The sequence below is a fragment of the Eretmochelys imbricata genome, chromosome 20 (genome assembly GCF_965152235.1).
Source record: "Eretmochelys imbricata isolate rEreImb1 chromosome 20, rEreImb1.hap1, whole genome shotgun sequence".
In the NCBI taxonomy this organism is placed as follows: domain Eukaryota; kingdom Metazoa; phylum Chordata; order Testudines; family Cheloniidae; genus Eretmochelys; species Eretmochelys imbricata.
In genome coordinates this window covers 2,564,664-2,583,293 of record NC_135591.1, presented here as the reverse complement: position 1 = coordinate 2,583,293, position 18,630 = coordinate 2,564,664, and the positions used below count along the sequence as shown (strand labels likewise).

At 53.5% G+C, this 18,630-nt stretch overlaps 1 protein-coding gene across 1 annotated transcript in view; it reads left to right on the top strand.

The window, feature by feature from the left end:
* Positions 1-18,630, top strand: part of ANKRD52 (ankyrin repeat domain 52) — a 51,302-nt gene that overhangs the window by 16,872 nt on the left and 15,800 nt on the right. The window contains exons 8-27 of the mRNA XM_077838997.1: positions 462-674; positions 875-953; positions 1,637-1,751; positions 2,576-2,658; positions 2,761-2,878; positions 3,925-3,993; positions 4,430-4,570; positions 5,253-5,330; positions 5,774-5,885; positions 6,731-6,802; positions 8,413-8,614; positions 10,358-10,445; positions 10,969-11,086; positions 11,564-11,783; positions 12,828-12,915; positions 13,448-13,531; positions 14,290-14,435; positions 14,801-14,883; positions 16,220-16,302; positions 17,212-17,303. Coding sequence (XP_077695123.1) covers positions 462-674; positions 875-953; positions 1,637-1,751; positions 2,576-2,658; positions 2,761-2,878; positions 3,925-3,993; positions 4,430-4,570; positions 5,253-5,330; positions 5,774-5,885; positions 6,731-6,802; positions 8,413-8,614; positions 10,358-10,445; positions 10,969-11,086; positions 11,564-11,783; positions 12,828-12,915; positions 13,448-13,531; positions 14,290-14,435; positions 14,801-14,883; positions 16,220-16,302; positions 17,212-17,303 — 2,284 coding nt within the window. The remainder of the gene's footprint in view (positions 1-461; positions 675-874; positions 954-1,636; positions 1,752-2,575; positions 2,659-2,760; positions 2,879-3,924; positions 3,994-4,429; positions 4,571-5,252; positions 5,331-5,773; positions 5,886-6,730; positions 6,803-8,412; positions 8,615-10,357; positions 10,446-10,968; positions 11,087-11,563; positions 11,784-12,827; positions 12,916-13,447; positions 13,532-14,289; positions 14,436-14,800; positions 14,884-16,219; positions 16,303-17,211; positions 17,304-18,630) is intronic.

Sequence of the window (18,630 nt, the reverse complement as noted above, 5' to 3'; positions counted from 1 at the left end):
TGGCTGTCGTGGGGGTAGTGAGTGGGCATTCTCACCCGCTGAGGTAGCGCAGATCCCAGCGGGATGCTGCTGGACGTGAAGCTAGAGAGGGAAAACTGAGGCTCTGGTCACTTGTGCTTTCCCCAGGAGTTAGGGGAGTTAACGCCATTGTCCTACGCAAATTCCCCCTGGAATGAATAGCGTTTGGCCCTTGTTTCAGTTGGATTTGGGACTTTTCTTCACCTCCTGTGCTGAGCAGTCGGCATTTGCTCCTGTTCCTGTGATGACTTGAGGGGGTCCCTGGGAACGGTGGGTGGGTGACTCATTGGGCATGGATGGGGAATGTGTGGAGGAGAGCAGGGATTGATGGCTTCTGGTTCTCTGTAGAGTGGGCTTCCCTCCCCCCTCCTTTTTCTTGGCCAGTCCCAGTGCATCCTTACCCAAGATCCCCTGAAGTCTCTTGGCTCTGTTCGTTCCTGCAGATCGATGAACCCAATTGCCTTGGGAACACTGCACTTCACATCGCCTGTTACATGGGCCAGGATGCCGTGGCCAATGAGCTGGTCAACTACGGCGCCAACGTCAATCAGCCCAACGAGAAGGGCTTCACCCCTCTGCACTTTGCTGCCGTCTCCACCAATGGGGCCCTTTGCCTGGAGCTCCTTGTGAACAATGGAGCCGACGTGAACTTTCAGGTACACCGGCTGGGGCCGGACCATGCAGACAAGATGTGCGGGGGTGGCAGGCGGATGAACTCAGTGGGGTGTGAGGAGTTCAGAACCCAGACACATGGGATCTTCCAGGGGCGGATGGAACTTTCACCCCTCGATTGCCGAGTTCGGGGACAGTTTGTCACCAGCTGGCTAGTTTCCCCCCTCCCTCTCTCTCTCTGCAGAGTAAGGAAGGGAAGAGCCCTTTGCACATGGCTGCCATTCACGGACGGTTTACGCGTTCTCAGATCCTCATACAGAACGGTAAGTGTCTCGCTGGACGCTGAGCTAATGTTCTTCTCCTACCATGTGTTTCACTCCAGCTCTCTCACCAGCCGGTGCCTCCCGAGCACCCCGTCCCTCTCTCCTTTGTCAGTGTTTAATAGCATCTTCCAGGGGAATGAAGTGCCCTGCCTCCCCGCCAAAATCAGCTCTGGTCCCCAGCTGATCAGCCGTACCCCTCTCCGGTCGGCAGCACGGGGAGACGTACGCTACGTCTAGATCTTAGATCTCATGGAGCACCAAGCTGAAATTCCAGCCGCATGGAAGCTCAGAGCCAAAGAACCGTCAGTGCTTCTAGATCCTGCCTCAAGAGGCAATCTTCCTCTGAGTCCAGTGCCAGCTGCTGTCTCGGCTGCTGTGGCCAGGGCTGAACCGGGGACTGCCCGAGCCAAATGCAGAGCCCGGGCTCCCTAGCTGGGGCTGCGCTGGACTCAGACACTTCGCAGATCAGGCATCGGAGGTGTGCGTGGGTGTGGGGAGCGGGGGCTGTAACACATGCTCATCCGAGGGTTACGGCAGCGGTTACATTGGGCCTTCTGCCTGGAGAACGGCAGCGTGACGCTGTCTCGGTGCAGTGCTCCACAGCCCTCCGTGGGGAGCAAGTCTTGGGCTGCCTGGGCCAGGAACTACCCACTGAGCCGGCTGCCTCTTGCTTTCTTTTCTAGGCAGCGAGATAGACTGTGCTGACAAATATGGCAATACCCCCCTCCATGTTGCTGCTAGATACGGCCACGAGCTGCTAATTAGTACTTTGATGACGAATGGTGCTGACACTGCAAGGTGAGGAGGCCTCCAGGCTGAAACCCCCTCTCGCTGGGGCCTGACGATGAGGGAGGTGAACTCGGGCAGAGAGCAGGGGGCGGGCTCATACGGTGGGAGGCAGTTTTCCCCCTGATGTGCAATTGACGTGAGGGATTCTGGGTTTTTTTGCCTTTCTCTGAAGCATCAGTGATTCTCCGTGGCTGGAGACAGGAGCCAGGAGCGGTTAGACAGGAGGCAGAGCAGAGGAGCCTTCTTAGCTCCCGGCTGGTGGATCTTGCTCATGTGCCCAGGGTCAAACCAATCGCCAGATTTGGGGCAGGGGAGTAATTTCCCCCGAGGTCAGATTGGCAGGGACTTTGGAACGTTTTCGCCTTCCTCTGCAGCATGGCACCCGGCTTGCTTGCTGGATCATCACTCATGTCTCCCCTATGGGTCTTGGGCGTGGGTAGCCCTTCATGCCACAGGCAGCGAACTGGAGACGTTGGTTGATTTTCCGGAGGACTGAAATGTTTTGATCTAACTATAGTCACTGGGCTTGATGTAGGGCTCTGTGGGTGGACCTGCATGGCCTGCGTTTAGACAGGAGCTCAGACTAGGTCATCTCACGGTCCTGTCTAGCTTGGCTCTGCTGCTGTGTGGGAGGAAATTTGCTGAGCGTAGGGAGGGCTGACGGGGAGACCCTGCAGGCTGGCGTGGGGTAGGATTCCTTCTCCGTGCACGCTGCGCTCCTGGCTACCGTCAGGGGCCAGGAGGAAGGACTGTCCGCTCGCTGGGGCTATGGCTTCAGAGGGCAGCGAGCTGTGACCTTTTCTTTCCTATCTGCCCTCTCTCCCTCTCGGCAGGCGTGGAATCCATGACATGTTCCCTCTGCACTTAGCTGTTCTCTTTGGATTTTCAGACTGTTGTCGTAAGCTACTTTCCTCAGGTGAGCAAAGCCTGCAGTGGCTTGGGGAGAGGAGAGGGGAGCATGTTGGGTGGGGAGGGAGCTGGTGAGTCCTCTCCTGACCTGCCGCCTCCTGCCCCGCAGGTCAGCTGTACAGCATCGTCTCCTCGCTGAGCAACGAGCACGTGCTGTCCGCGGGTTTCGATATCAACACACCTGACAACCTTGGGAGGACGTGCCTCCACGCTGCTGCTTCCGGAGGGTGAGTCCCTGCCCCAGGGCATGGCCAGGCATCGCGCCGGGCTGACCGGCTAGCCCTCTAGGGAGAGGTGACCAGCTGCTTTTGCCCTGTCACAGGGACATAAAGTTCATTAGCCCCTGTGCGTACCACAGTGTGTAATGTAGGCGGTGTGATCCAGTGGTCAGGACATGATTGGGGGTCAGCTCATCTGGGTTCCGTTCCCAGCTCTGGGAGGGAAGTGGGGGCTAGTGTCCAAAGCAGGGTCTAGGAGCTGAGCCTTTTGATTCCTGGTTCCGCTGTGAATGTGCCGTGCTTCTGGGCAAGTCACTTACCTTTGTTCCTCAGTTTCCCCATGTTTAAAATGGTTCCCTGTCTCCTGGGGGTACTGTAAGGGGTAATCAGGTCATGTTTGTAAAGCACTCTGAAGAGTGTCAATGCGAAGTATTAGTAACTAACGAATTGTATTTCCTCGGTGTGTTTAGTTCGCGTGGCCCACTACAGTTCGATTTCATGCCATTGCAGAGTGATATCACAGAGCTGAAGGAGAACGCTTAGCACTGCAGAGCCGGTTGCACAGCTCTCATCTCAGCGGGGAAGGAGGGGCTCATGGGAGTGGTGCTTTTCCTCTGCTCAATCAGCAAGTCGGGCTAAGCAGAGAACAGCAGTCAGGGTCGTAAAAATCCAGTGCCTAGATCATGCTAGCGGCAGAGGTCAAGTTTTATTACCCGTCGCTGCCTGGCTGGAATACCTAGATACAATTTCCAGTGGCTGCAGAGCAGCAAGAAGAGAGAAATTGAGGCACGAGCGTGTTCCGTGGAGAGCTAGAGAGTTGCTAGTGATAAGGGCAGCCCTCAGTACAGTGGGTCGTCTAGGCACCACGCCAGCAGGGACAGGCAGGGCGCTCGATTGTGCTCTCTCCTCTTACAAATGTGAAAGTGGGCTGTCGGCAGAGTGTAGGCAGAGCAGTCCCAGAGGGGCGACGCTGACGATAAGAGGGACGGCGTTCAGGTTCTGCGTGGTTCACCCCGGGCCCCTCTCAGCAGGTGTCCTCTCTGGTCCCTCTGCAGGAACGTTGAATGTCTTAATTTGCTGTTGAGCAGCGGTGCTGACTTGAGGAGGAGAGATAAATTTGGAAGGTAAGTCCTGATGGCGGCACACCCGTGTGAAGGTGCAGAGAGAAGCGCTTTGTGAACAATCGCGCCCCCAGGGCTGGGGGACAGAGAGCCAGGCGTTAGGGGCGAATCTGTCTTTGGCCGAGCCCCTTTGGCTGGGAAGATCTGCGCTGAAGGTGCTCGCAGACCAGAAGTCACCCATATTCATGCCCCTCCTCCCCCCACTATGGGAGCCCAGCTCTGCTTCTTGGGGAGTTGCTGCTGACCCAAGGGGGAGCTGTTTAGCTTGCGGGGGTTGCATATTGCTGTGCCATGTGTGTGTGTCAGTTAGCCCTGGCTGCTGCCCAGCGGCAGCTGTCTGTGCAGAGTCTTGCATTGTGAGGCCGCTGTCTCCTTGGGTTTGTAGCCCCTCTGCCTAGCAGCCGGTGTTCCTCACCCCGTTTTCTGCTCTCCTCCCCAGGACTCCATTGCACTACGCAGCTGCCAACGGCAGCTATCAGTGTACGGTGACGCTGGTCACCGCCGGAGCCAGTATTAACGAGATGGACTGTAAAGGCTGCACTCCCTTACACTATGCTGCTGCTTCGGATACGTACAGGAGGTAGGAAAGCCCCGAGGGACCTGCCTCCTGTAGCAGCTGATGCTGGATACCACAGGGCAGGGCCTAACCAGGATGGTCCGTGGTACTTCCTGATTGGAACGGGTACCCAGCTGTTCCCTGGCTCCCGCCAGCTGGTGGGAGGTGGTGCCTGGTGGCTTCTAAAGAGGAGGAGTGTTGCACAGAGTGTAAGGGAAAGGAAGGATAGGCCAGTGGCTATCTGTGGGCTCCTGGGGTCTACTCCCAGCTCTGCTGTGGGATGTTAGCAAGTCACTTCCCCTCTGGGCGTATGAAATAAGGATGATGCTGACTTGCCGCTGAGGAGGAGGGTTACTTAGGACCAACAGCTCTTGGTCCTAAGATGGTAGAAACAAATCGCTGATGAAGAACAAAGCTTTCTGCTTATGCTGCTGGGCCCACGTGCTGCAGAATATGGTTCTGCTATGAAGGCAGCAGGAAACGGGTCCAAAAGAACCGACATTCACCCTAGCGTGGCGGCAGGAGAGGGCAGAACCGAGGCTCGTCCAGGGTGGTGCGGCTGCTGCTGCAGGGAGTGGGTCTGGACCTGGCTTTCCAAGAGCGGAACGCGTCCGGGCGTTTGCGAGCTGGCTGGGGTCGCTCCAACTTCCCCGTCCCCCTCGCTTGCTCTGTCTCAGCCAGCTGACGCGGGCTTGTGATCTTTCAGAGCGGAGACTCATTCAGGAAACAGCCATGACACTGACGAGGAGCCACTGAAGGAGTCCAGAGTGAAGGAGGCATTCTTGTGAGTGGCCGATCTCAACCCCCTGCTTGAGGATAACATTTGTCGTCTGTCCCTTCTTGCCGTTTCGCTGCCGTCCCATGGCATGGGTGGAACCCTGTCATTTCCCCCACCCGCTCTCAGCTGAGTGGCACCCTCCGAGCCAGCGAGCTGGGGGCATCTCCAGCAGGCATTGGAGTGACTGACTTTTAATAAGGATCTGCCCTTGGATCAAAAGTGCCTTGAGGCAGATCCAGTCCTCACTAGCTGGGGTACCAGGGCATGGCGCTCTCATTGCCATTAAGGGGAATTTCAGGGGGGGCACTGAGTCCTTTTCATGTCCCATGTGCTGAGCAGCAAAGATCTGGCATTTGCACAGAATCTGTGCTGGCTGCTTAGAGCTGGCCAGGCAGGCGCGTCCATGGGAGCGTATGTCTGACCACCTCCTCTCCCCGTGCTTGTTGCAGTTGTTTAGAGTTCTTACTGGATAACGGTGCGGACGCGTCACTCCGGGACAAGCAGGGATACACCGCTGTCCACTATGCAGCTGCCTACGGCAACAGACAGAACCTCGAGCTGGTAAGCAGGCTGGGGGTGGGTGGCAGTCGAAGCCGCCTGGTGCCCTTTGGCTTACAGGAGACTCGAATGAGGAGTCCTCCCAGGAAGAAATAGGGGGGAAGTTTCTGCTCAGCCTCCGCAGCCGAATCTGGGAGTCTGGCAGAAGGCTTCCGGGGAGTGGCCGGGGGCAAGTGCAGCAGCCAAATATGCGGGGGGCAGAGCTGTGTGACGAGGGAGGAAGGAACTGGGATTATGCTGTAGGTTTAAAAACCCTTTGAGCTCCTAGTCCCCCTCCCTCAGATCTGGCTGAGGAGGGAAACCCATGCTTTCCAGCTTGCCAGTTCCCCCAAAAAAGATGAGATGAGAGCAGAGAGGAGACTTGGTGGCTGGTGCACACAGATGTGCATGGATTTCAGGCCAGCTGCCAAAGACAGGATGGTAACCTCAGCCGAGGAGCCGCAGGCCAGTGAGCGACTGCACTGGGCTGCTGTGGTGCTGCTGGGCATCTCAAAAACACACGGAGATGCTCTCCTGGAAGACGGCATTGGAAGGCCATTTTTAAACACCCGTGACGAAGGAATCCATTTGGGGTGCACCAATGCACAGGGCAAGCACCCTTCTAAAAGGAATCAGACTCAAATATCTGTGCCCTCAATCCCAACCTCGTTAGTGAAATCAATGGGGAGATCTACCCCATTAAAGGAATTTCTCCATTCCGGGTTCCCAGCATGTGGCTTTGGTGGAGTCGGGGGCTGGTTTCCAACATCCCAGATGCTCCCCACAAGCAACTAGTGGCGTTGTCCGTGGAGGCCAGAATGGAGGAGCAGGACAACCTGAAGAGTTTACCGTGGCTTGTTTTGTTGCAGCTCCTGGAAATGTCTTTTAACTGCCTGGAGGACGTGGAAAGCACCATTCCAGTCAGCCCTTTGCACTTAGCTGTAAGTTTATCTATTGTTGACCTTTGACCCATGACCTGAGCTCAGGTGATCAGGAAAATAAACATCTGTATCTTAGACGGAGTTCACATGCTGCCTGAATTAGTGCAAATGAAACTAAAGATCTCTTGCGAGTAGGAATAAGCAAAGAAACTTGAAGATTATTTGAAAATAGGCTTGGGAGTGAGCCTGCAGCCTGGATCTGAGGCCTGGTGGTATAATAGTTTGCATAGGGCCACCTTAGGTCTAATAGAAGCTAGCATTAGTAAGTAACCTTGGGTTAGAAGATATCTTGTGCTGTAAAGGTTTTATTTAGCCAGACTTGTTAACTGCACTGTATAGAGAAAGTCTGTCTCCACAAAGGCTCGCAATCTCCAAACTGGGCAGCAGGAATGGCAAATACGGACAAAAGGCCAAGACTTAATCAAATACGGTCTCGGACATAGGTGGGTGTAGAGAATAGGTTCCTAAAGAGAGAATCAAACCCGCCCCTCAGTAGGATCTCGGGTTGGCAGGGTGGTGACAACCTTCACACTTCATCTCACCTTCAGTGGAACCCACAGGCCCAGGAGTTGGTGAGTGGAAGTGACGCAGTGTCTGCCAGTATTCTTGTCTTGTTTCCTAGTCTGTGATTTTTGGCTTACACAGATTGCGGTGTTAATAAAACTCGTAAAGTCCCTGTGGGTCATACCAATGGAGAGGATCTCCATTAATCTCTAAGTGGCCACCAAAGACCGCACCTGCTCCTAGTGCATTTTGCACCCCAAATTAAACTAAAGGCTACACTGTCCTGACATCGCTCCTGAAGAAACAAGGTTGGCTTTGCTGCCAGTGATGCCATGTGCGCAGTAGGGCTAAGCACACTGGAAAGGGCTTCCTGCCTGATCATGGGGTGTCAAGCTCTGAAACAGTGGCTGCTGTTCCATGATTAAGCACCGATATTGTGCTCTGCAGTCTGAGACACGAAAGGAGGGGAATTTGCAGTCTAGACCAATGTCAGCAGGTTGTATCCCCTTCTCCATTGTCTTGTGGGCAGCTGGGCAATGTCTCAATTTTTTTAAGCTTGGCTAATTTTTCAAGGTTTCTTCGTAAAGATTCAGGGCTTCAGGCCAGAAGAAACCATTAGATCATCTAGTCTGGCCCCTCATGGGCCACAGAAATTATCCCCATTACCCCTGTATTGAACCCAATAATTCATGCTGGCAGGACGAATTCATTTTGATCGTTTTCGAACGAGAATAGCTTATTTCGAATTAGTAACGTGTGGCATTTACACAGCAGCAGTGGACAAGTTACACACAAGGGAAACAAGGGCACATGTCAGCATATTGCAACTGCCGGGCGGTCGTATGCTACTGTGCCAGCCACTGGGGCGAGAGTGGGAGGCATAAGCAATCTGGACAGCAGCAGGAGGACAATGGGGTATTTCACTGTCCCTTCCATAGCATGCACCTTGGCAGTTCCCTAGGCACTGGCCGGGGTGGTGGGAGCGTGGTCGGCGTGGTATTGAGCTTTCGTTATAACAGTGGTAGAGAATTTTTACTGCCCCTTCCTCCTGGACAACGTGTGTCTGGCTCCCTTTCCTAAGGGGACGTGCTCTATGTTGCCTGCAGGCCTATAACGGTCACTGTGAAGCCCTAAAGACACTTGCCGAAACCCTCGTGAACCTTGATGTGCGGGACCACAAAGGGCGGACTGCGCTGTACCTTGCCACGGAGAGGGGCTCCACGGAGTGCGTGGAGGTGCTCACCAGCCACGGTGCTTCCGCCCTTGTGAAGGAGAAGAAGAAGAAGTGGACGCCACTCCATGCTGCAGGTGGGAGTGGAAAGGCATCTCTGCTGGGTTGGTCAGTGGATTGAGCACCACAAATCTCAGGCAGGACTCTTTGCTGCAGAGTCAGCCCTTCAGAGCCCAGGCCTCCCCCTGCCTTACCCACAACGGGGCCACAGACAGCCTGCTTGGCTCAGAGTGACTTAACATGGCTCCTATTGAGGTCATGAAAGGGGAGGTGGCAGGGTAACTGGCCCCTTCAAGCAGGAGCGGGGTCCTGTGACCAATTGTCTGTTGCCCCAGAGGGCCTACAGGAGTACCTGGGCCTTCTAAAAGAGGAAGCTGTGGCCTGATCTATAGACTCATAGTCATAGAAATGTTGGGCTGGAAGGGACCTCAAGGGGTCATAAAGTCCAGCCCCCTGCGCTGAGGCAGGACCAAGTAAATCCTAGACCTGTCCTGACAACTGTTTGTCCCACCTGTGCTTAAAACCGTCCCAGTGACGTGGATTTCACAATCTCCCCTGGAAGCCCATTCCAGAGCTTAACTCCCTTTAGAGTTAGTAAGTTTTTCCTAACGTCTAACCTAAATCTCCCTTACTGCAGATAAAGCCCATTGCTTCTTGTCCTACCTCCAGTGGACATGGACAACAATTGATCACCGTCCTCATTAGAACAGCCTTCAGCATATCTGTAGACTGTTAACAGGTTCCCTCCAAAGGGCAGGTCTACACTACTGCTTACTTCGATTTAAAGTACATCACTCCGGGGCAGGAAAAAGACCCCCCCGAGCGATGCAAGTTTTGCGCTTTCCACATTGGTGGAGATGCTCTCCCACCGACACAGCTTACGCTTCTCGACGAAGTGGAGTGGTCATGCCAATGGGAGAGCACTCTCCTGTCAGCATAGTGCATCTTAGACTTGCCCTCAGTTTTCTCAGAACTAAACATCCCCAGTTTTAACCTTTCCTCATTGTTCTGGTTTTCTAAATCTTAAATCATTTTTGCTGCTCTCCTCTGGACTCTCTAGCTTGTCCACATCTTTCTTAGAGTGTGGCGCCCAGAGCGGGACACAGTCCAGCTGAGACCTCACCGGTGCCAAGTAGAGCAGGACAGTTACTTCTTGTGTCTGACCTAAGACACTCCTGTTAATACACCCTGGAATGAGATTAGTCCTTTTTCTCAGTTGCATCACATTGTTGACTCGTATTCAATTTGTGATACGCTCTAACCCTCCAATATTTTTCCACAGTACTCCTTCCTAGGCAGTCATTTCCCATTTTGTACGTGTGCAACTGATTGTTCCTTCCCAAGTGTAATACTTCGCCCCTTGTCTTTATTGCATTTCATCTTCTTGATTTCAGACAAATTCTCCATTTTATGTTGTTTTGAATTCTAATCCTGTCCATCAAAGTGCTTCCAACCCCTCCCAGCTGGGTGTCACCCACAAATCTTCTAAGCATATTATCCACTCTATTGTCCAAGTCATTAATGAAAATATTGTCTAGTACCGGACCAGGACTGACCCCGATGGGAACCCACTAAAGATGCCTTTGTAGTTTGACAGTGAACCGTTGATAACTGCTTTCCAAGAACAGTCTTTCAACCGAATGGGCACCCACTTTATAGTAGTTTAGACCACACCTCCCTAGTTTGCTTGTGAGAGTGTCATACAAGACTGTGTCAAAAGCCCTACTAAAATCAAGGTATATCAAGTCTACTGCTTCCCCATGGCCAGTAACACTGTGTATGTCTCTGTAACTCCTCCCTCCCTTGTGTGTGTCTCACAGCTGCCTACGGGAACACAGATTCCCTACACCTTCTGATTGACAACGGGGACAGGGCGGATATCACCGACGTTATGGACATCCATGGCCAGTGAGTCCATTCTGGTTTCTCCGTAATATCTGTTGTCTGCATGAGGATATCCTTCCTGACCCAGAGCAGTGCGTGGCATGCCAAATGGCCACATAGAACAATCAGTGATGGTCCCCTGAGGATCTTCCCAAAGTGCTTTGCAAAGAATTAAACCTCCCAACACCCCTCCAGCCTATCTTACAGAAGGGGAAACTGAGGCAAGAAAAAGGACTCATTCAAGGTCATGCAGCAAATCAGAGGCAGTGTTGGGAATAAAGCTCAGGACTCCCTGACTCCCAGTCCTCCTGCTCCAAGCCCCACCTTTCCTGCTCTCACCCTAGATAGCACTGTCCTCCCAGAGCTCATATAGAACCCAGGAGTCCTGACTCCCAGCACCCCTGCGCTCTCATCCCTAGACATCACTGACCTCCCAGAGCTGGGGTAGAACCCAGGAGTCCTGTAAAACAGGGATTTAAACTTGCAAATGTTCACTGCCCTTCCCAAGCCAACATCCTTCTCCTGTGCTCCCCCAATCATCCCGCAGAACCCCACTGATGCTGGCGATCATGAACGGCCACGTCGACTGCGTCCATCTGTTGCTGGAGAAGGGATCCACAGCAGACGCAGCAGACAGGAGAGGCAGGACTGCGCTGCACCGAGGGGTGAGTGAGCGTGACGGAGCTCAATGCGGGCCCTGGGATTTCTCTCACTGGGTTTCCTGCTAGTCGCTTTGTCCTAGGAAGGGCTGGTGACACCAACACTCTCCATTATAAGACCCCGTGTTCAGTTACTTATAACATTGCCCAACTTTGACCCTTTGGGCTGAAATTTCGCATGCCAGGCTTCTGCCTCAGGCTGAATTTTTGGGGCAAATTTCAGCCAAAACGGTTCAGCCACCCCTGAGAACGAGGCAAAGGACAATATTTTTAAAAATTCCCGGCAACCCTTTTTCTTTGAGGAAACTCTAGCGCCCCCTGGCGCCACAGCCAGGAGTTGAAATTCAGCACAGTGCCCTTTGCTGTTCCTGTGCAAATCCAGCCACGTTCGCCGTAACTCTGCCTGCGCCTGGCATGTGGAGCGGTTTCCCGCTGGGCCGGAGACACTGCCTCACAGCCATGGCTGTTCTTTACCCGGCACAGGCGGTGACTGGGTGTGAGGACTGCCTGGGAGCCCTGCTGGACCACGATGCCTTTGTATTGTGTCGGGATTTCAAGGGTCGAACCCCTATCCATTTTGCGTCGGCGTGTGGGCATTCAGAAATCCTGAGGACCTTGCTGCAGGCAGCGCTCTCTACTGACCCTCTGGACTCCGTGGTGGATTACAGCGGCTACTCACCGATGCACTGGGCTTCATACAGCGGTAAGAACCCAAGAGCCAGGACACCCCTCTGTCCTCTCTGCCTTATACCTATTGCAGACCAAGAGGGAGCTCAGCTAAAACAGCCCTTCCTCATTCAGCACTAACGACACCATGGATAGAAGACTGTATTGTTCTGGGGCCCTACTGTAAATAAGATGCTGAGGCTCACAGAGCCTCCGCCCTCTGGGTTGGGAGTGACAAAATGTCGTTGCCATCTGGCTGTTCAGGGTTTGAGATGAAATCCTGGATGTCAGCAGCCAAGTATCCGCTACATGCAGGCCACCCCCTTGTGGAGTCCCCTGGCACCTGTGCGTTGGCAAACTCAGCCACGAGGCCAATGAGTGGGGCAGAATTAGGGCTCGTCTACACTTGAAATGCTACAGTGCCAGCATGGTAGTACTTCGGCGCAGACCCTACCTATGCCCCCAGGAGGCTAGTTAACCCCCCTCCCCGACAGGTGGTAGCGAGGCCGACGGAAGACACGGGGCGGTCTACACCAGGGCCAGGTCAGCTCACCTACATTGCTCAGGGGTGTGAATTTCTCGCACTCTGCAGCAACATTGCTGGATTGACCTAGTATAGACCAGGCCTTCGAAATGTCTGAAAATGCAGCAGGATTTTACCGTTAAACAAGAAAGGGGACCAATCTCTCTCTGGCCGAGAGGAGAAGCCGAGGGTTTGCCTTGCTAGCCGGACTGGTATCATCTCTTGTCATACTGCACCAGGCTGTTCGTGTCCAGTCGGATATCCCACTGCCAGCAGCCAAGACTTCACAGTTCAGATGAATGGCGCTCGCTTGCCTTCCCCTCCTTTAAATAAGGAACCCGGCCGGCTTGATCTCTCCCCACGGGAGACTGCAAGAAACTTCTTCCTGCTTGCCCCCCCCGATGGGTTCCCTGGGCCTTGGAAGAAGCGAAGGGCTGGTGGGGGGTATTAGTTCCATGCAAGTCTCCTCCCCTCCGTTGTCAGTCTCCCAGGGGTGAGAGATGATTGCCAGGATGCTGTCCAGCTCACCGCTCCACTGTCCTTTCTCCCTCTTTGCAGGACATGAAGATTGTCTTGAATTGTTACTTGAACACAATCCATTTGTGTACCTAGAAGGAAACCCCTTTACTCCATTGCACTGTGCAGTGTAAGTCGCCATCAGCCCCGGAGCCAGCTTCTTCTGCATCCTGGTTTGGAAGAGTGTGCGGGAGCGCGTGCAGAGCAGGGCAGGAACGGACGGGTGCTCTTGGAATGACGGGTTGGGCTCCAGCTCCTTGTTATTCCAAGGGCTCTTAACCCCACGGGGCTGCAGAGATTGACCGTTCTGCCACGCCCTCCGTTCTGGGGTGCCCTCGGAATCCAGTAACCGGACTCTTCCCCTCCGGGTCCCTTCAGGGGCTGTGTGGTCAGTGTGAACCACTGGAGGGTGCATTGGAGCCAGGCAGCCACGGTCCTGCCATCAGCATGGGGGTGGTTCAGCGATTGTCGCTTCGTAGCCAGCTGGACTAAGCAGGCATCACCCTGGAGCCCATTCCGCTGGCCAGCGGGGAGTGCTGCACCACGGCATGGGGTCTTCCTTCCCCTGCCTGCGGCTCTTTGGACTGAGCTAAGCCATTGCCTGGCGCATTGACCGCTCAGCCCAGCCTTGGTTTTCATTTTCCTTCTTGTCGCCCCTGCAGAATTAACAGCCAGGAAGGCACTGCTGAAATGCTGGTGGAAGCATTGGGTGCCAAGATTGTTAATAGCAGAGATGCCAAAGGAAGGTGAGCGGCGTCTTTTAATCTCGTGGCTCAGTCTCTCCCAGGGTTCAGTGGAGCCTGGGGGAAGCCAAAGGCCCACGTAGGTTCCCGCTCGGTCGCTTTTGTGCTCCAATCCCATTGGCTCTCACTAGCTGAGCTGGGTGCAAACTGGGACACCTCCCGGGGGCACCCACGAAGTGGTGACGGCACTGTGCCCTCCGAGTTACTCCTGACCCCCATGTTGTGCTGTTGCCGGGGCTGTGTGACAGCAAGGTCCTGGCAGCTTGGGGTGATCAGAGAAGGGTCCCCTGGCACCCTGTACGGGTCAGACTCACCCCAAATTCCGTCTTGGGTAACTACATCTAATTCCCTGTGATCTCAGCTGCATACGACGTTTGTTTTTACTTCCTGTCCTAAACGGTCACAGAGTGGCAGTGTGCACCTGCACAACAGCCGCGGTGTCTTCCTTCTCTTCTCCTCCCCCCACCCCTCCCCGCCAAGGCCGCACCATCGGGTCAGCGGCAGACTCCCTGGCCGGCAATTGTCCTACCCTGGGTGGTCATGGAGAGCAATGGATCACCATTCAGTACTAGGGCATAGGCTTCTGACGTGTTTCTGGGTCCTTGGGAATGAAAGGCACCAGTGTTGCCCATCACTGTAAGTATCTGACTGGGGTCCTCAACCAGGCTTCTGTAGTTGGAGCGTCCCCCTGCAGTCCTGGCCGAATTTTGCTAGTGCGGATGCAGTGGTGTCTCCCCTCACGCCCTCCCCTCTCCTTCCAGGACACCCCTTCACGCTGCTGCCTTTGCAGACAACGTCCACGGTTTACAGCTGCTGCTGCGCCACCATGCTGAGGTAGACACAACTGACCAGCTGGGAAGGACCCCTCTCATGATGGCTGCTGAGAACGGGCAGACCGCAGCAGTCGGTGCGTAGCAACCCAGCGCTTGCTTCCTCGCCCTGCGTCTGGCTCCTCCCCTTGAGTCACCCTGGTAGATCCTTTCCACCCACTCAGACTGACGTTTGATTCCAAGGGAATTTTAAGATCCAAGGCTGGGCCATGGTGACGGGATGGAATTGACAGTCGGGTGGGAGGCTCTGGGCTGGCAGTTGCTCAGTTGCAGGCTGGGGTGTTATAAGCAGAAACCTGCAGTGTTCTGAGTGTTCACACACACCCAGTTGGGTACTGTGCCATTCCACAGCTAGTGGGCATGCGGTTTCTGCTGCCTTATCCCTGAACTAAGGGAGCCTGGGCTGCGTGGGCCTGACCCCATTTGCCTCTCTTGGTTGTAGAGTTCCTGCTGTACAGAGCGAAAGCAGATTTAACTGTGCTGGACGTCAACAAGAACACAGCTCTTCACCTGGCCTGCAGCAAGGTATGGGACTGACCCTTCCCTTAAACAGTCATGTCCACTATGGCCTTCAGTCCATGAGCCTCAAAACGTCAGCACGTGCTTATCTGTGCCCTGCTGGTGAGAAGAGATTGCACCCCTAGGCATTTGCACAGGTTGAATTAAGCCAGTGTCAACCCAGTGTGGACGCTCTGGTGTGAATGTCAGTGGCTTATTTTGGTTGATCTTAAATCTGTTCTTAATCAACTTAAGCTAAACAGAAATAAGGGTTGTCTACAGTGGGAGTTATTACTGATTAACTCCAGGTGGGGACGCTCTTATTCCGGAATGAATGTACCTTATTACAAATTAGGTTTAATCCACTTTGGTAGTGGATTAACCTAATTTGGAATAAGGCACTTTATTTCGGAATAAGAGCATCCACGCATCCGGATAATCAGAAATAGTTAATCTGCTTTAAATTCACATTTTACCTTATTTCAGAATAAATTTCATGCGTAGACAAGCCCTAAACCCGGTTTAAACCGAAATAAACATCCACCCAGTCTTTTGTGACATCGGTTTAACTAAATGAATTTAAAATCAGAGTTTACATGAATAGTTGGGCCAAAGTCTGCCTTGATCTGCAGGAGAGAGCCAGAGTCTAGGGAAACTGAGTGCCAGACTGCAAGACTGAACCCACCTGAGTTGTCGCTCTGGCTCTGAGCCTGGGAAATCTTGGACAGATCATTTCGGCTGGGATTTTCAGAGGAGCCAAAGGAGTTAGGTGCCCAAATTGCATGGAATTTTAAAGAGACGTGGGTGCCCGGCCTTACCCTCTCTGCCTCAATCTCCTTAGCTTTAAAACAGGGATCATGCTTGCCTGCGCCGGGAGGATGGTGGGGGTGTGGAGTCAGCAAAAAGATGGATAGGGCCCCAGATGTTCTTTATTGTTCTGTTAAACCCCCTCTTGGATGGGCTTTGGGTCCGTCCCACCGGGGTGATACTGGCACATGAGCGAAAGAGGAGTTAGAGAGGTCCATCAGCATCAGCTGGATTTGAAACCTGGGGGGGACAGGAGGTTCCAAATCAGTGTGTCGAACGCAAACAAACCAAAAGAGGGGAACAGTTTGTAACACAGCAGGGTTGTTACTTTCAGACCCCTGAACAGAGAAATTGGGTAGGAGGAGGAAGTAGAGAATGGAAAGCCCGCTAGTCTGTGTATTTCTCCATGCAAAGATGGGTCAGCATGGCAGCGTATTGAAACAGGACCGTTCTGCAATGCCCGGGCGGTGTGAGAACGCCATTTGCAGAGACACCTGGGTTCTCCCTCTGCGCCTTATGCTCCTTAATCTTAAACTATTTGTTTGTTTGTTTCCAGGGTCATGAAAAGTGTGCCTTGTTGATCCTGGGGGAAACCCAAGACCTTGGCCTTATCAATGCAACTAACAGTGTTCTGCAGATGTGAGTATGTGAACAGCTGGTGTGAATGGGGGAAAAGGACACTGGGGGTTTCGGTTTGATTTGGGTTTTCTTGTTTTTGTTTTTTTATGGGTGGCTGTAAATGTTTGGAGGAGTGAGGGAAAGGGGAAGCCAGGGGGTTGTGGGTGAGCCCAGGAGGAGGGGCAATCCCTGGGCCGGAGTTCTAGGTGGAAGAATCACACTTTCACACACAATAAAGAGCCCTTTGGGATATGGATGTTTTCCCCCCAAAGCAGCCTCTGACCTTCTCTTAGCCTTGGAGAATCTCAGTCCAAAGGGAGAATATCCTAGGTTTTGTCAATCTGCATAGCCTGCAGTCCTTTGCAATAACCTCTCGCTTCCTGGTAGTTCAAGGGAGGTAGATTAGGCCGTAAACTGCTGCTCTGTCTTGAAACTGTCCAAGGGCTTTCACTAAGTTGCACAGATCACAGCCACCTGCCTCTTTCATACAGAAGTGTGACCCGCCGAGACCATTCCCAGCATGTGCTGTGCCCGGACTGCTCTCAGCAAGGTCAGAGCATTGCCTGCTGGGACTTGGAATCTCCATGGGCCACACTTCTGCAGAATGCCTTTGTCTCCCTGCGTCCTCCCGGGGCTCAGCCTTCCCTAGGTCCTAGCTTCAGTTGCGATACCTTTTGTGTGTTGAGTTTGTGTTGCTCTCCAGCCCAGAGCTAGTTCACCTTCTCCCCAGCCGATCAGAAAGCTCTCCCGGGGCATGCCAGTGCCGAGCGGAAGCCGCATGCTACTGCTGAGGGGTCTGTGTGTCAGCAGCTCCACGTGGGTTGGCTGGATTGGAAGTGCGTCAGGGAGACAGCTCCAGGTGGAAAGGGCAGCGGAGTTATCTGCCCTGGCAGGGCTCAGTAATGTGTTCCCTTTTTCTGTGGCCTGCAGGCCGCTCCATATTGCAGCTCGGAACGGGCTGGCCTCTGTTGTCCAGGCCTTGCTCAGCAGAGGTGCCACCGTACTTGCAGTGGATGAAGAAGGTGCGTATGCCTCACAGCTGGGATCTCTGGCGGATGGGCGGGGTCAGGTACAATGTAGTCTCTACGTGGCATCTTCTTGGGCAGGGGTGGCTGGTTGGGGTTCTCAGACAGGCACCTAGACCTTGACTTGGATTATTTCCTCATCCCCTATACTGAACATCGTTATGCTCGTGTACTGAGTTTGCTGTCGGCGACGCGGGAGCAGCCCTTGTGGTGGTAATGCCATGATCCCTGTAGCCTGGAGAAGGCACATCCAAGCTCCGCATCCCAGTGGGGCAACAGGTCTTATTGACATGGCTTTCGCCCCATGGGTCATCCTCTGGGTCACCTGGGGCCATGCATGCAAGCTCAGAGCTGGGATAAGGATAAAGAAGCTATTTCCTCATTCTCATGTTCCGTAGAATCTGCGTATTGGGGAATCAGTGAGTTTTCTCTCTGCTTGGATAAGCCTGATCCTAAAAATATTCACAGCGTGTCCTTCCTGCTACCAGAGGAAGGGTTTCTGGGCCTGGCAAATAGGACCCAGTTGCTTTTGTTTTCCCCCCACTTAAATTCTGGCCTGGTTTTAGCAGGCCTGAGTCCTGCACTTAGGATGGAAGAATCCCATGCACTGCTACAGACTAGGGACTGAGCGGCTAGGCAGCAGTTCTGCAGAAAAGGACCTAGGGGTTACAGTGGATGAGAAGCTGGATATGAGTCAACAGTGTGCCCTTGTTGCCAGAAGGCTAACAGAATTTTGGGCTGTGTAAGTAGGAGCATTGCCAGCAGATCGAGGGACGTGATCATTCCCCTCTATTCAGCATTGGTGAGGCCTCATCTGGAGTACTGTGTCCGGTTTCCGGCCCCACACTACAAGAAGGATGTGGAAAAATTGGAAAGCGTCCAGCGGAGGGCAACAAAAATTATTAGGGGACTGGAACACATGACTTATGAGGAGAGGCTGAGGGAACTGGGATTGTTTAGTCTACAGAAGAGAAGAATGAGAGAGGATTTGATAGCTGCTTTCAACTACCTGAAAGGGGGTTCCAAAGAGGATGGATCTAGACTGTTCTCAGTGGTAGCAGATGACAGAACGAGGAGTAATGGTCTCAAGTTGCAGTGCGGGAGGTTTAGGTTGGATATTAGGAAAAACTTTTTCACTAGGAGGGCGGTGAAGCAGTGGAATGGGTTACCTAGGGCAGTGGTGGAATCTCCTTCCTTTGAGGTTTTTAAGGTCAGGCTTGACAAAGCCCTGGCTGGGATGATTTAGCTGGGGATTGATCCTGCTTTGAGCAGGGGGTTGGACTAGATGACCACCTGAGGTCCCTTCCAACCCTGATAATTCTAT